The 16,812-nt window shown below is 38.0% G+C and overlaps 2 protein-coding genes across 2 annotated transcripts in view; both read left to right on the forward strand.

Moving 5' to 3' along the window:
- Positions 1-6,131, forward strand: part of PIGX (phosphatidylinositol glycan anchor biosynthesis class X) — a 35,593-nt gene extending 29,462 nt beyond the window's left edge. Inside the window, exons 7-8 of the mRNA XM_043593292.1 lie at positions 1,489-1,589; positions 4,994-6,131. Coding sequence (XP_043449227.1) covers positions 1,489-1,589; positions 4,994-5,137 — 245 coding nt within the window. The 3' untranslated portion in view covers positions 5,138-6,131. The remainder of the gene's footprint in view (positions 1-1,488; positions 1,590-4,993) is intronic.
- Positions 6,132-10,377: 4,246 nt separating this feature from the next.
- Positions 10,378-16,812, forward strand: part of PAK2 (p21 (RAC1) activated kinase 2) — a 95,727-nt gene continuing 89,292 nt past the window's right edge. Inside the window, exon 1 of the mRNA XM_043594482.1 lies at positions 10,378-10,680. The gene's annotated coding sequence lies outside the window, so the exon portion shown is untranslated. The remainder of the gene's footprint in view (positions 10,681-16,812) is intronic.

Below are 16,812 nucleotides of genomic sequence, written 5' to 3' on the forward strand. Positions count from 1 at the left end.
TGCGGGGCTCAAACTCATGAACTGTGAGATCATGAGCTGAGTTGAAGTCAGCTGCTCAACCGACTGAACCACGCAGGCGCACCAGTTCTTTCTGTTTTTATGTGTGATTTGTGTAAATTAAAAACTATGCTTTCCCCATTTGCAGTCTTCCTAGAATCAAGACTTTAAGAAGCTCCTTTCAGATTTTGGCTCTTTGTGTCTCCAAATTTGGGTTGATTGGAATATTCACAAATTAGTAGCACTAAAGACTGGGAGATTGAAAGTTTTTAATCCTACTCTGCTGCCATCATATTTTTCATGATGAAAAAATAATAAAGTGTTCAATTCTGCTAAATTTGTTCATCCAGCCTAGCTTGCTTTCTTTTAATTACTCTAAAGTTTGAAAAAGTGCCCTTTTTAAAATTTTTTTTTCAACGTTTATTTATTTTTTGGGGGACAGAGAGAGACAGAGCATGAACGGGGGAGGGGCAGAGAGAGAGGGAGACACAGAATCTGAAACAGGCTCCAGGCTCTGAGCCATCAACCCAGAGCCTGACGCGGGGCTCGAACTCACGGACCGCGAGATCGTGACCTGGCTGAAGTCGGACGCTTAACCGACTGCGCCACCCAGGCGCCCCAAAAGTGCCCTTTTTAAAAAATATTTATTTATTTTTGAGAGAGAGTATGAGAGTGGGCAAGAGCACATGTATGGGGAAGAGGCAGAGAGAGCATGGACAGAGGATCCAAAGTGGGCTGCATGCTGACAGCAGAGAGCCCAATGTGGGGCTCAAACTCATGAACTGTGAGATCATGACCTGAGCTGAAGTCAGACGCTCAACCAACTGAGCTACCCAGGTGCCCCGAAAAAGTGCCCTCTCTTGAGAGAGCATCTAGGATTCTGGTATTGTTCATTGTTTTTGTTTGTTTGTTTGTTTTTAGTCTGAATGCTCTTTTATATGGGCTTGTTTACTCATGGAAATTTTTTTGGTTATATGCTTAGGATCTATTCATTTTTCTGAATATATGTTATACTTCAAAAAATTTTTAATATTTATTTATTTATAAATTTTATTTTAGATTGAATGGAGGAGAGGGGCAGAGGGAGAAAGAGAGAATTCCAAGCAGGTTCCATGCTCAGCACAGAGCCCGTTGTGGGCTTCGATCCCATGACCCTGGGATCATGACCAGAGCCAAATCAAGAGTTGAACGCTCAACCAACTGAGCCACCCAGGTGCCCCTACATTAAATTTTTAAAATGTGGTACCTACTGTAATGGGATTTGTTAAGAAGTCATGCTTAACTTCTGCACAGTCTTAGTAATTTTGTAATTCCTTAGCATCCATGTAGAGCAGGCTGCTAAAATAAAACAGCATGTGATAGATGGATTCAGGTCATGTACATTGTGTATTAAAAGTTTGAATACTGATATCTCGACATGAAAGACTGGCCTCATCTCTATCTAGTCCAGATGCAGGTTTTCTGATATAATGTTCTACCATTTCTTCTCAGAGTTTCCAATTTTGAAATGCTGGGCTCAGTCAGAAGTGGCCGCTCCTTGTGCTTTGAAGAGTAAGGATATCTGCCAATGGAACAATATGAAATATAAACCAGTGAGTTAATAGTTTATATTGTTTTTAGATCATGCTGCCTCATTTAAAACTCATAATGTTTCTGCCACATTTAAAGGATTAGCATTCTATATTCTACCATAGAAAGCTGTGTTTGGTTGTTCTCAATGTTTCTTTGCTACTAGTGGCAACAGTGGTTCCTCATTAGGGCCAGAATCATTTAATTTGGGGGCCAGATATTAACGTTAGTTCCATGCTTCATTGCTCCAGAGTTTAAGTATAACTAGTATGCTTTTTTTTTAATGTTTATTTATTTGGAGAGAAAGGGGGGAAGAGGGGGAAGAGAGAGAGAGAGAGAGAGAGAGAGAGAGAGAGAGACATCAAGTGGGGGAAGGGCAGAGAGAGAGAGAGAGAGAGACAGAATCCTAAGCAGGCTCTGTGCTCTGTCAGCACAGAACCCAATGTGGGGCTCGAACTCACGAACCGTGAGGTCATGACCTGAGCCAAATCAGGAGTTGGATGCTTAACTGACTGAGCCACCCAGTTGCCCCGCCCTTTTTTAATGTTTATTTTGAGAGAGATGGCGAGAGACCCAAAATTATAAGATTTATTAATTTTTAAACAACAAAATGAGTTAATTTCACTATATTGCACAGAACAAGTGAAAAAAGGAAAGTAAGACTCAAAGTAGTATTTCAACTGTGATAAAGTTTTAGATCATTGTATTGCAATTTGTATATCTAAATCTAGGTCGTTGCTGGCCATTTTTATAGTTTTGACCTCCCAACTTGTTTTCAGCTAATAAATTAGGTTAAGTATTCATACTTCATTAACTTTGGCTTTGTCTAAGGAGTGTACAGTTTTCTATTTACCTTTAGTTAACATGGTCTGCTTCTTTCCTCTCTTCGGAGTGAGTAGCTTTATATAATCCATCTCTTTTCTTTCTCTTTTTTTTTTTTTCTGTCCTTTCCTTCCTCTTTTATGGGCTGCATTTTAACTGATGGTTGTAATAACTGTGTTTCTCTTTGTCTCTAATTCTCTTTAAGGCCTGCTTGCTTTGGTTGAGTAGCACAATCTGTGCCATCGTTCTCACAATTTACTTTTACAAGGAGTCAAATGGATTTGCAACCGAAGTAAAGTAAATTTAAAATATTAGGTAGCCTGTGAGTCAGATAAACATAAAGCAGATTTGTTCATATGTTCAATTGTGGATATTTAAATTTGAAGTATTTTCCTTGGAGTTGTGCTTTGAAGTCTGTCTACCAGCTAGCTGAGAAAATAACTACTTAGAGTGCAGGCTTACTGCAAAGCACTGCTATTTTGTTGTGGAGAACTCTCTTAGAACTGACAGTTGGTAAGATGTATGACTGTGCCAATATCTTTTGCAATGTAGAGTTGCTTTTGAGTAGATTTCCATTACCATATGGAACCCAAATTTTTTTTCAAACTCTAAAATATATCTGGAGCATTACATTTGATTTTTTAAATGTGAATTAAGAGTATAATCAGTGTTTATTTATGATTTATTAATTTAAGGGGCGCCTGGGTGGCTCAGTCAGTTGAGCGCCGGCTTCGGCTCAGGTCATAATCTCACAGTTCATAAGTTCGAGTCCTCATTGGGCTCTGTGTTGACAGCTCAAAGTCTGTAGCTTGCTTTGGATCCTCTGTCTCCCTCCCTTTCTGCCCCTCGCTTGCTCATGCTCTGCCTTTCTCTCTCTCAAAAATAAAATAAACATTAAAAAAATTAAAATATTGGTAGTGTGTTGGGAATGCAAGCTGGTGCAGCCACTCTGGAAAACACTATGGAGGTTCCTCAAAAAACTAAAAACAGAACTACCCTACGACCCAGCAATTACACTACTAGGCATTTATCCAAGGGATTCAGGTGTGCTGTTTTGAAGGGACACATGCACCCCAATAATTTATAGCAGCACTATCAACAATAGCCAAAGTATGGAAAGAGCCCAAATGTCCATTGATGGATGAATGGATAAAGAAGATGTGGTATATATATATATATATATATATATATATATATATATATATATACAATGGAGGTATATATATACTTGGCAATCAAAAAGAATGAAATCTTGCCATTTACAACTACGTGGATGGAACTGGAGGGTATTATGCTAAGTGAAATTAGTCAGAGAAAGACAAAAATCCTATGACTTCACTCATGTGAAGACTTTAAGACACAAAACAGATGAACATAAGGGAAGGGTAACAAAAATAATATAAAAACAGGGAGGGGGACAAAACATAAGAGACTCATAAATATGGAGAACAAACAGAGGATTACTGGAGGGGTTGTGGGAGGGGGGATGGGTTAAATGGGTAAGGGGCATTAAGGAATCTACTCCTGAAATCATTGTTGCACTATATGCTAACTAATTTGGATGTAAATTTAAAAAAATAAATAAAATGCAGTTCAAACTTAAAAAAAATATTGGTAGTGTGCATTGCTACAAAATAAGTAATTACCTTATTAAAACATTTTGAATTCAGTTCTTTTAGACCATGTAACTTGAAATAAGAGGTCATAATTAAGCCCTTTGAATTTGTGTGTGTGTGTGTGCGTGTGTGTGTGTTAGTATTGCTTGTTTATATATACCAGAAAAATAGGTGACCATTACTACAGTGGTGATCTATACACTAAGGCTTGTTGGTTTAAGACACCATTTTTTTGGTAGGGTGGCTTTGTTACAGATTATGCTGGTAACTTTTTTTTTTATGTGAAATTATAATCCAGATATTTATAAAAAAGAAATCAAAAATAAAAATATTCCCAAGTTACCTAAATTTTAATATTTTTAAAAACTATTTTAACCTATAAAATTTACTAGAGTTTCTAATTGAACCTCTTTATCTTCAAAACCAAATAGAAAATAGAAACTAAGTTGAACATAGAACTTTTGTATTACGGGTTAGTAGGACAACAGATTTGATGTTGTACCAATAAAAGACCCATTCAATTGTGTAATTTGTGAATAACAGACTTTTAAAAGCTATTTTGGAGGAAGAAACAACAAAACAGGAGTAAATGGATACTTAGCTTTATTGTTTTAATGTTTTTTCTTTAGGGCTTTAACTGTGAGAGAATTCTGTATTCTAATAGGAAACATAGTAAGAGGAAGTAAATGTTTATATTGATTACAGAGGTGATGATGGGAGATAGCATCTGCAGAAAGCAGAAAAAGTCAAAACTAAGGAGAATTTAAGGATTATAGTGGGGATTGAGTCTGATTCTGTTATATTAAATAAAATGTTGAATCCAAAAGAATCACTCAAATAGTAATGTTACATGTAGTGTAGCACTGGCTGGAAGATATTTAAAAGAAACAAATTAAAAAATGAAAGAAATTGTGGTTTCACCTTAAAGTGTGCATTTTAAATATCTCTAACTTCTCTCTCTTTCTTCCTCTCTCTCTCTTTCTCTATAGGTATATAAGAATGTGACTCTACAGGTTCCAGTGGGACTGACTATACATACCTCTTTAGTATGTTCTGTGACTCTGCTCATTACCATCCTGTGTTCTACTTTGATCCTTGTGGCTGTTTTCAAATATGGCCATTTCTCCCTATAAGTTTTACTGAGTTAAGTGCTTTCCATAAACCTAAATAAGACCTATTTACTTGTGACTAGAAGTGTTCTTCTAGAATTACGTCATTATTTTTGTCTTCATTTATGACTAAAATTATGTCTACTAGAGGAAATTTTGGATCATTTTCAACTAATTCCAAAATTTAGTGCTCTGTTGTATAGACCTTTGATAATCTTCAAGCTAGTGCCAATAGAGGAAACTTAGTTTCGTTAAATTAATATTTATTTTGTGAGAAGTGATTTTATCTTCATTTCTTTTACAAAAATGGGTACTTTATGTATTAGAGACAAATTATTCTCATTGTGAATAGAAACATTTAAATTTCAGCTAAAAATTGAGAAAATCATTATAAATAAGAATAAAATATTTTGGATGAATCAGTTTATTTAAACGTCAATTTTATGAGAATATTAAAGTTACTTATCCAGAGTTTAAAGAAAATAAAGTAGGAGAGCTAAGAAATTACTAATATCAAAATTGATTATTCCTTAAAGCATTTCCACACTTCTTTTATATTTTATTATACTCTTCTGAGTATATGAATTTACAAAGGGCTTAATGAAACTACGTACTAACATTTAGTACTGAATTTGTCAAGAAGACAATTCAGATTGTCATTTTAAAGAGTATATTTTATTAAGTTGTACATGTACAAAAAATATTTTTTGCATCTTCAGTGATTTTTTTTAAACAAAAGCTCTTGATGTACTGTTTTTCTTGGGAAAAAAAGTAGAAAATAAAGTAAGTGCCATAAGCTAGTTAAAAAATAAAAGGGCAAGCATGTTCTTCTGTTTATTTAGGGCAGTGCATTTAGGACAAGCATATTCCGAAACAGAAGCCAATAAGCCAGGGTATGTTAGCAATGTTTGTTTTATATAGAGTAATGGAATGATAAACATTTATATATATCACTGCTTAATTTCCTAAAACATTCTGGTGTTTTTATAGGAATAAATCTTTTGTATTTTGACATGTATGACTTGACTAGTCAAAATAGTTCTCTTCAAAGGTGTGTTTAAGAACCTAAATATTGAAAAAAGCAACCAAGTGCCATAAAACAGAAATATTAGAGATCGATAAAATTTCAACCTGGTCTAATTTTATACTTGTTTAATGTTTTCTTATAAGAAAGAATGCCATGCTTTTTACAAGCATTTCTTTCATACTGGGATTTATATAGTGGCATTGAAGTAAAATTATATGTCAGTCAAAATTCAGTAACATCAACAGACAACATTTTGAAATATGGAGAGGGGAACATGGTACCTCTTAAGAGTATATGTGGAGTAGAGGGCAGAGTGTACATATATCTTTATTTTCTTTTGCGTATTAGCACCAAGTTTCATCAGTATTTAAACAAGTTTTCAAGTTAATATTTGAGATGGTGGTTTGGAACATGATTCAGCCACTTACGTATTTATACGTAATAAAAAGTGTAATAAAAAAAAGAAGTGTAATAAAAATGTGAAAGTAAGTGAAGAGTACTCTCATATGACTCTTCTTGCCTAATAAGTGGTTGCTAATGACATTACTTTTGATACAGTGGAACATTTCTGGTTTTGAACTCTTTATATTATCTTCTTTGGATGCTTAAAAAATGAATAAGCACTTTATTTTTTGTAATTAAAAAAATTTTTTTAAATTAAGCTCTATTCCCAAGGTGGGGCTTGAACTGAGGTCAAGAGTCACATGCTCTGTCTACTGAGCCAGCTAGGTACCCCTAAGCACTTTATTTTATTTATTTGTTTGTTTGTTTGTTTGTTTTTATTTTTGAGAGAGTGAGTGAGAGTGTAAGAGGAGCAGAGAGAGCGAGAGAGAGAATTGCAAGCAGGCTGTGTGCTGTCAGTGCAGAGTCCAACAGGGGGCTCAATCTCACGACCTGCAAGATCATAACCTGAGCTGAAATCAAGAGTCAGAAGCTTAACCATCAGAGCCACCCAGGAGCCCCTAAGTACTTTACTTTTGTAATCAGTTTTGTAATTCAGTGTATGGTCTTTTTTGTTTAAAGCTAAGAAAATAGGTACTGTCCTATTGGTCATTCTGTTCCAGTATCTGCTCCACTTTTATGGTTTAGTTTTCTTAAAGTAATATGTTCTTTTGGATGAACATAACAGAGACGTGGGTTACCTCATCTAAGGGTGGTGATGGGGCAGAGGTTATTTGAGTGTGTGTGTGTGTGTGTGTGTGTGTGTGTGTGTGTATCTAAGCCACTCTACCAAGAATTTACATTATTTAGCTAGATCTCAGGGAAGATGGTATATGACTTGGGAACTGGAAAGATCTATGGCAGCTCTTAATGATTTCAGAATCTAATGAGTTTAAGGACTATTCTAGTAAGATATTCTATTTCAAGCTACTCAGCTATATTTTTATAATTAGTGCTTATTGGTAAGATAAGATAAATTAGAGTGAGGTGACCAACACCTATCTGCATTATCCTCCAAACTTACAAAATATTCGTTTGGCAGGTTGTTGAATGTAGGGTTGAGAGAATGAAATAATGTGGATTAAGTATGCTCTTCAGGATCATCCTAACCAGTGCTAGAGTAGGTTTAGCTATCTATCTGATTTGCATCTTAGACCTTACTTCTAGAATCCGTTTCCTCCTGAAGTGTATCTTTTTAATGAGTTCCTTTAGTAGGTCCTTGTTGTTGACAACATCTTTTTTTTTTTTTTTTTTTAGTTGAAGTATAGTTCACACACAATGTTACAGTTAGTTTCAGGTATACAACACAGCTATTCCACAAGTCTATATTTTATGCTATGCTCACAAGTATAGGTACCATTGTCGCAATACAATGCTATTACAATACCAGCAACATTTTTGTTTGATGATATCTGTATTTTACCCTCATGTGACCAATAATTTTGCTACACATACACTTCTAAGGTTGGTTATTTTATCTTGGTGTAATATTTTGGTAATCTTGGTAAATATTTTTCCATTGTCAACTGGTACGCATTGTTGCAGTTGAGAAATCTTCAGAAGTTTAATAGTTATTTCTTTGTAGGGTAGGTCTTTTCTTTCTAGTTGCTTTATTTTTGGTATTCTGCAGTTTCGTATTGACATGTTTGAAAAGATGTCTTTTCTTTACCCTGGTTGGGCTTCACTTTGCTTCCTGAATCTGAAGGATCTTGTCTTTATTCAGTTCAGGAAAATTCGTGGCCATTATCTCATTATATACTGCCTCTTTTGTCTTCTCTCAGAGTTCTGGCTAAGCATATGATAGACCTTCACAATCCATCCCCATGTCTCTTGATCTTTCTTTCATATTTCCCTTGTCTCTGGGCTATTCTCCATAATTTCTTTAGATCTATGGTCCAGTTTGGTAATTCTCTCTTCAATATATAATCTGCTATTTAACCGAAACATTGGCTTTGATTTCAATTATTAAATTCTTTATTTTTAGAAGTTCTACTTGGTTACTTCTCAAAATTGCCTGGTCACTTTTAAAAAAATACTATCTTGTTTCGGGGCACCTGAGTAGCTCAGTCATTTGAGTGTCTGACTTCAGCTCAGATCATGATCTCATGGTCTGTGAGTTCAAACTCAGCATCGGGCTTGCTGCTGTCAGCGTAGAGCCCACATTGAATCCTCTGTTCCCCTCCCCGTCTTGCATGCTCTCTCTGAAAAATAAACATTAAATAAGTAGTATCTTGTTTCTTGCTCCTGTATTATTTTGTTTAATCAGTTTAATAAACTCATTTTCTATTCTGTAACCAATAATTCGACTCTCTAAAGTTCAGACTTCATTATTTTGTTCACAGTTTCTGCTGATTCATTTATGGTGTCTTATTTTCTCATATATATTGTAGTTATATTTTGGGTGCTCATATTTAGCTTTTGAAATCCTGTTTATCTTTGGGAATCCTTTAAGTCCTGGGTTAAGAGTGAACTTGTGTGGTGAGGATTTGTATTTGTTTCTTCCAGGCCTCCAAGCACTACCAGCCTGGGACTACTTTCTTGTCCTGAAGACTGTCAGAGGTATTCCTCCTCCTTTCTTGAAAGCTTAGTTATGCCTTCAAAAGGATGTTCTATTTTATCCAGCATTTCGGTGTGTTTAATAATGGGACTGTTTTTCAGGTTATCTAGTAATAGTGTGCCATATTGGTCTTTGATTCCTTTCTCTCTATATCAGTTTGTATTCTACATGTATAGATAAACACAGTCTAGCTACCTTTTTCCAGTTCTGCTTTCTCCTTAGTATGAGTCATGATTACAGCCTTTCTAGTTTATTTCCTTCTATTCTTGCATCCATATACTCCATTCGCCGCACAGCAATCTAGTGATCTGAAAATGTAAGCCAGATAAAATCACTTCCCTGCTTAAAACTCTTTAGTAGCTTCTTGGAATAAATCCAAATTCTTTAGCATGGCATTCAAGATTCTTCTTGACCTGAATCTTGTCCACTCTACTGTTTTATCACAGAACATTACTCTTCTTGCTCTAAGCTCAAGCTACACAGGTCTTCATAACTGACCATAGCAAGTCCTTTTCTTCCTCCTGCCTATAATGCTTTCTCCTAGGGGCTTCTCATGGCTCTCTCCTGTTCTCAGCTTAAATGCCCCCTTCCTTAAAGATGCTTTCTCTGGCCACCGGATCCAAAGTAATCTCCCCAGTTGTCTCCTCATACCAGATATCACTAGTTTAATAATTGTGCTTGCATATTTGTAAGCTGCACAAAGGCAATGTGACTCATGTTCACCCTTGTATCCCTGATAACTAAATGTCTGATACATTTTAGATGCTCAAATGTTTGTAGAGTTACTGAATACACTGATGAACTCCACTGTGGATAAAACACGAAGGCCTTGATTTCAAGGAGATGGGACTTATTTTAGCAGCAAGACATAGTAAGAGTTTGTAAGTAAAACGCAAATGGGTAATGGATGAGTTCCCAGAAACAAATGTTCTGGAGCAGGTTTATGTAACAGCAGTGTCAGTCAAGCATCTTTGGTTGGCACAGACCTGACTGGAGACCATGCTAAGTTAAACGGGGAACTGGCTCTCCTTCTCAGTTTAAAGAATATTCCCTAAACCCCGTCCCCAAAAAAAGAAAGAGAAAGGCGAGAAAAGCAGACTGCACGTCTCCAAACTACGACTCCCAGCAGCCCTGGGCGAGCCCGCCCAGCGGGAGGTGGTGCCGGTCTCCACCCCGTGGAGCTCGGTGCTTGGGCCGGCGAGGGGGCGGAGTTCTGGCCCCGCCCCTACCCACTCCCCGCCGTCGCCCTCCCCCAGGGTTGTGGCCACGCGCAGCGGCGGCGGTTGTTCCGCTTCCCCTCTGGCCCGGGCCGTCGCCATTGCCGAAGGCTCCCTACCCTCCCCTCCCGGCGCCCGCGGGGCTCGGCTGCCGCTCGGCCTTGCGGTAGCAGCGGCTGCGCTCCAGCGCGGCTCGTCTTCCCGCCCCGCTTCCCCCTCCCTCCCTGCCTCCCCTGCGCCTTGCGCTTGCCCGGGGCGGTTCCAGAGCCCGCCGGGAGCTCGGACCGAGGCGCCTCGCTGGGGCGGGGACCTTCCCTCGCCTGGGGTAAGTGTGCAGGCGGGCCGGGACGCGGGCCGTCGCTCTCTTCCTCCTTTCTCCGCGGCCTGGCCGGCGCCAGCGGCCCGCGGCAGCCTACCTGCTCCGAGCAGCGCCGGGGTAGCCGCCACCTGCGTGCCTGGAGCCGTGGCTCCCGGGGCGGTGGCTCATTGTCTGCTCCCTAGGGCTGTTTTCTTCGGCTTCAGCCCGAAATGGGAAGCTTGCTGGGCTGGCGAAGTCTGACTCTTCCTGGACCCAACCCTGCCCAGGGCCGTGTCGCGCCACAGGCTCTGCCCACTCTCGGTCTCCCTTCCCTAGCCTTTCAGCTTCCTCCTGTTCTCAGTTTACTTTAGTGTTCGACCTAACGACTCAGGTTTTAGTCCTCGATGATTTTTCCTGAGTCCCAGCTCCTCCTTGCTACCTCTCTGGTCATCATAGTTTCATTGCTTAGGCATATATGGTCTCTAGTCCCTTTACTCTTTTCTAAGCTACAGTGTGAAATCTCTTCCATATTTCTATTGGTAGAAACATAGTTTTCCGAGAGTTTGAGGGCCTCACCTAACAACCGAACTTTTGGGTCTTCTCGTGATTCTTGTTTGATCTTCAGCCAGGAGGTGAATATTTGCTTCTTTAGGTAATTTAGGTGAAGGTTGGCTTTTCACCATGTTTGGCTTTCTTTAAATCAAGACACATACGACATTGCTGCAACATCCTCGGTGGACTCAGCCTTTTGAGTATTTCTTTAAAGTCATCCCAGAATTAAAGTATGAAAAGTAATTTCTGTTGTCGGTTGGTGTGGGGCTGTATCCTTGTATCTTCATTTTAATTGGAGTACTCTAGGCAGTTGTGAGCGTGATTTGTTTCCTCTTTGATAAATCATGTACAACTTCCATTGATAGTTATTTCATTTCTCCTTTAAAAGTGATCTATAGTTGTTTTTTTCTTTTTAACCTCTGTAAAAGACAATCAAAATGGTTAGGCCTAAAATTAGACGCCGACGAACTGTGTTTTGGATCAAGGTTGTGCACGTCACGTTTTTTCCCCTGCTCTGTTAGACTCTTCCGCTCTTGTAAGTAGGCAGGATATTGAAATGTACAAGAATTTGCTTGGGGGGGTTTTAGTTTTGTAGAGTTATCCAAAAAAAATAACATTAAATAAAATTAGATTGGGTTGAAGGCAGTGAACAGTAATTTTTAAAGCAGGTTACAACTTGTCAACTCTGCCAGAAACTCTGTGGCATTTGTGAAACACACTCATACTAACTTCTAAATGTTTTTTATGTCTGTATATGTATACACACACGCATACACATATTATATACACACTTATAAGTGGAAAGCTTTGTTCATGTTCTCCTATTAAGCTATTAAGGGTATTGATTTAAGGCAATTCTTTCGTCCTTGGCTTTTCAATCTTTCTAGCTATTAATTATACAAGAACACTGATGTACATTAGGAAAAATGAACCTTAAAATGTTTTTGAACTGTAATATATGTAGGTATTAAGCCTACTTCCAGGTTTTGTTGAAAGTGGTTGATGTAAATTCAGCGAATTTTGTTTTCATTAAATACTCCATTTTTACCTAAGTGTTAGTACTGAGCCTTAATACTGTCATCATTTGATGTCAGTTGTCCTTAACTTAATTGAGAGGTCTTGTTGCAGGTATAAAAGTGATAGAGTGTATAATTTGGTGTATAATGTCAGCTTTTCTGCCAGTTTCTATAAGCAGATAGTTGGTTTTTTTTTTTTTTAATATTTATTTATTTTGAGGGGTGGGTGGGCAGAGAGAGAGGGAGACACAGAATCAGAAGCAGGCGCCAGGTTTTGAGCTGTCAGCACAGAGCCTGCTATGGGGCTCAAACTCACGAACGGTGAGATCTGTGAGATCTGTGAGATCGTGACCTGAGCCAAAGTCCAACGCTCAATTGATTCAGCCACCCAGGTGCCCCTATAAGCAGATAATTTTTACCAAGGAAGAGTTCCTTATTCCTCTTCCCTTAGGGCCTTGATTCCTGGTTTACCATTGTTCAAAAGGAGAGTTACTCTTCTCGACTTTGTGACGTTCATTACTAACCTTGCAAACCTAAAATTGTAAAGTAATGGTAAGTTTGTACTTGAAGTATATCTACTAAACAAATGAATTGGGGTTCCTATGGTTCTCTGATCTTTATGATAGGCAGGTTTCCAAGTAGACGTGATTAACAGTGGTGTATATTTCTTTTTTATTATACTTTTTTAAAGAAAAAAACTTAGAACTTGTTCAGGTAACTAAGGATAAACTTTCAGTTTTTTTTTTTTTAAAAAGAGAATTTGTTCATATAGACTAAAATAAGTAGGTACTTTTAAATCCTTATGTTTATTCTGTCAATATTGATAATTCTAATATTCAAGTATGTTTCTTTTGATTAAAACTCGAAACTGGACCTTGTTGAAGGCTTTAAGCCTTTGGGATTCTGATGTTTGTTTTCAAAAGCCCTCCCAGTTAGAGAGCTAATTCGAGGCCAGTCAGAGGGCTGGTTAAGTTGCTGACAAACCTCGGTTGTCCCTTGTATCCTTCTGGTACCTTGGTAGAAACTGAAAGAAGAAAAAATAGCCCCCTTGGCTTTGAAGAAGTACTGATTGTTTTCTTCTGTGATCAGAATTTTCACTGCTTCTTCATTTTAGGATCACTAACCTATTTAAGAATAGTCATTCCGAACATTCCTGCAGGATTCAGAGTACTAGCCTATTATTATCTCTGAGATACATCAGCACTTACCATTTCATGTATCTCAGACGGTTAGATGCTGGGAGACCTGGGTTTGAATCTTGGCTCTTCTAGTTGACTCTGGGTAACACATGTTCTCTTTTCAAGATTTGGTTTTCTTCATCTGTAAAATGGGGATTGATAGTAATAATCATATAATACAAATTTCATGGGGCTATTTAAAGTAAATGAGATAATGCAGGTAAAGTACTTTGTGAATGTAGTACCTAAGTTCTTTATAGAGGTTAGTTAATATTCCATTCTAAAATAGGCTTTACATTTAATTTCTTCTGTAACAAGCTCCCAAATTTAAGTTTAAGAATGCTTTCTGGAAGAGGTTGGAATCTCAGGACCAAGTTTCTGAAACCATAACTGTTAAAATTATTTTTTGGGAAAAGTTTTGCCACAGATATAAAATATAGGTTTTCTAAGTACATGCTTTTCAGATTTTAAAAAGTATGCATGTTTCTCATAGAAAATTTGGAGAGTAGGGAAGATTGTTAAGAAACAGGACAAAAATCACTTTAGCCTCAAATAACCATCATAACAGACTAGCGCTTTTTCCCTTATTTTTAAATTCCAGAAGCGGTTTTTGCTTTTTATAAAAGGTTCCAGCAACTCTGGGCGCCTGGGTGGCTCAGTTGGTTGAGCGTCTGACTTCGGCTCAGGTCATGATCTCTCGGACCATGAGTTTGAGCAGTGCCTAGAGCCTGCTTCAGATTCAGTGTCTCCCTCTCTGCCCCTCCCCCGCTCGCATTCCCTCCCTCCCTCCCTCCCTCCCTCTCTCCTTCTCTCTCTCTTTCTCTCTCTCAAAAACAACTCAATTATTTACAATAAAAAAAAAATGAACATTACTCTTTCCTCACTTTCTAGTCCCATTCCCTACAGGTATCCCTGCTAACAATTTTGTTTTCTTTATGAAGTTAGGAATAAGCATTATGTTTGTGGGTTTAACCAATTTTTTTAAAATAAAAGATCTGGTCATTATATAATCTTTTCCATCCCAATACACATAGCTGTACTTCATCTTTTTAACAGTCATGGTGTAGTCTGTTGTATGGTTGCACTTTATTCATGGTAATTTATGTTACAGTGGTCCTCCCTTATCCATGGAGGATACGTACCAAGACCTCCAGTGGATTCCCGAAACCAGGGATAGGCTGAACCTTATATATACTATGTTTTTTCCCATGTATACATATCTGTGGTAAAGTTAGTTTATCATTTAGGCACAGTAAGAGATTAACAACAATAACTGATAATACAGTAGAACAGTTATTACAATATGCTATAATAAAAGTTATGTGAATGTGGTGTATCTCAAAATATCTCATTGGATTCTACTAACATTTCTTGTGATGATGTGATGATAAAATGCCTATATGATGAGATGAAGTGAGGTGAATGGTGTAGGTAGACACTGTGATGTAGTGATAGGCTATTACTGACCTTCTGACCAAACCTCGGTAGTAGGATCCAGGACTGCGGTTAGACTGCTGGCAACTGAAACTGTGGAAAGAGAAACCGTGGGTAAGAGAAGACTGCTGTGCAGATCTTCATCAACTTACAATGGGGTTTTGTCTCAATAAACCCACTGAAAGTTGAAAACATTGTACGCCAAAGCATTATAGCTCAGTCTAGCCTACCTTAAATGAGCTCAGAACACTTAGGTTAGCCTACAGTTGGGCAGACCCCTCTAACACAATGCCTGTTTTATACTAAGGTGTTGAATATCTTATGCACTTTATTGAATAGTATACTGAAAGTGAAAAATAGAATGGTTTTAAGTGTTTCAGTTGTTTATCCTCTTGATCACGTGGCTGACTGGGAGCTGCTGCTTGCAGCTACTGCCCAGTGTCATAAGACAGTGTGGTACTGCATATTGCCAGCCCAGGAAAAGAGCAAAATTCAAAATATGGTTCCTACTGGATGTAGAAACTTCACTTTCATACCATCGTAAAGTCAAAAAACTGTAAGTTGAACCATGAGAAGTCAGGGACAGTCTGTATTCTCAATTTTGAGCAAGTAAAACTGGAGCCTTAGTGAACTTACTATATCTTTGTGCACATGTGTGTATACACAAATATTTCCTTAAATAAGATTTTTAAGTGTGCATTTTAAGTTTCGATTGATGCCAAATTGCCATCCTAAAAGGCTATATCAATCTATACTTCTTTATTGAATTGTCGAAGCTTTTCATACATAATAGATAATAATCTTTTACTTTCTGTTTAAGCACTTTCCCATTGCATGTTTATCAAAAACATTCTTCTTAATTGTTGTATTGGGGTGCCTGGCTGCCTCAGTTGGAGGAGCATGCAACTCTTGATCTTGGGGTCATGAGTTTGAGCCCCATGTTATGTGTAGAGTTTACTTAAATACATAAAACTTTAAAAAAATAATAATTGTTGTACTATCCTTCTGGAATTAGTGTCTGTGCACAATAGGGGTAAGGAAGAGTTTTAACAATGTAAAATAGCTTGGCTATTGAAGTGAAATACGGGCATAGGAAAAATTTTAGGAGTTTTAGGTTGCTGTGAAAATGGATTATAGAGATTCAGGGTGTAATATTGTAATGGTTTTATTGTAAGCATCACATCTGAAAAGCAAACACACAACCAAAAAGCCCTTTTATCCCCATCTTTTGTCCTCTACTGATTTCATCCTCATCCTTCAAATTTCCACCTGTGTGTGTAGCTCTCTTTGGCAGTTTTTCTTGAGCTCCACTCTGGTTTAGGTATTCTTATTGTTCTTATATATTTTCTTAACATGTTAATCCATAATCTTTATTTGCAGTGTGGGGAAAGCCTGAGTTATTCATCTAGAAATGAGAGTTATTTCTCAATTTTTGCCAGTTGAAACTAATCAAAGAGGGAGGTGTAAGGAAGAACTCACTAGTGTTGGTTAAAAGTAATACATGTACTGGAGCCCCTGGGTGGCGCAGTCAGTTAAGCAAGCATCTGACTCCTGATCTCAGTTCAGGTCATGATTTCACAGTTCATGAGTTCACGCCCCCCATCCTCATGGGATTCTGTCTCTTCTTCTCTTTGCCCCTCCCCTGCTTGTGCGCACACTCTCTCTCAAAAATAAATAAACTTAAAAATTCTTTTTTTTTTTACATTTATTCATCTTTGAGAGACAGAGAGAGACAGAGCACAAGAGGGGGAGGGGCAGAGAGAGAGGGAGACACAGAATCCAAAGCAGGCTCCAGGCTCTGAGCTGTCAGCACAGAGCCCGAAGCCGGCCTTGAACTCCTGAGCCGTGAGATCATGACCTGAGCCGAAGTTGGACGCCTAACCGACTGAGCCACCCAGGTGCCCCCCAAAAAAATTTTTTTAAGTGCTACATGTACATATGCATGCAGAGCACTTTTAGCTTGCACTACTGAGTTCTTC

The sequence above is a fragment of the Prionailurus bengalensis genome, chromosome C2 (assembly GCF_016509475.1).
Source record: "Prionailurus bengalensis isolate Pbe53 chromosome C2, Fcat_Pben_1.1_paternal_pri, whole genome shotgun sequence".
In the NCBI taxonomy this organism is placed as follows: Eukaryota; Metazoa; Chordata; class Mammalia; order Carnivora; family Felidae; genus Prionailurus; species Prionailurus bengalensis.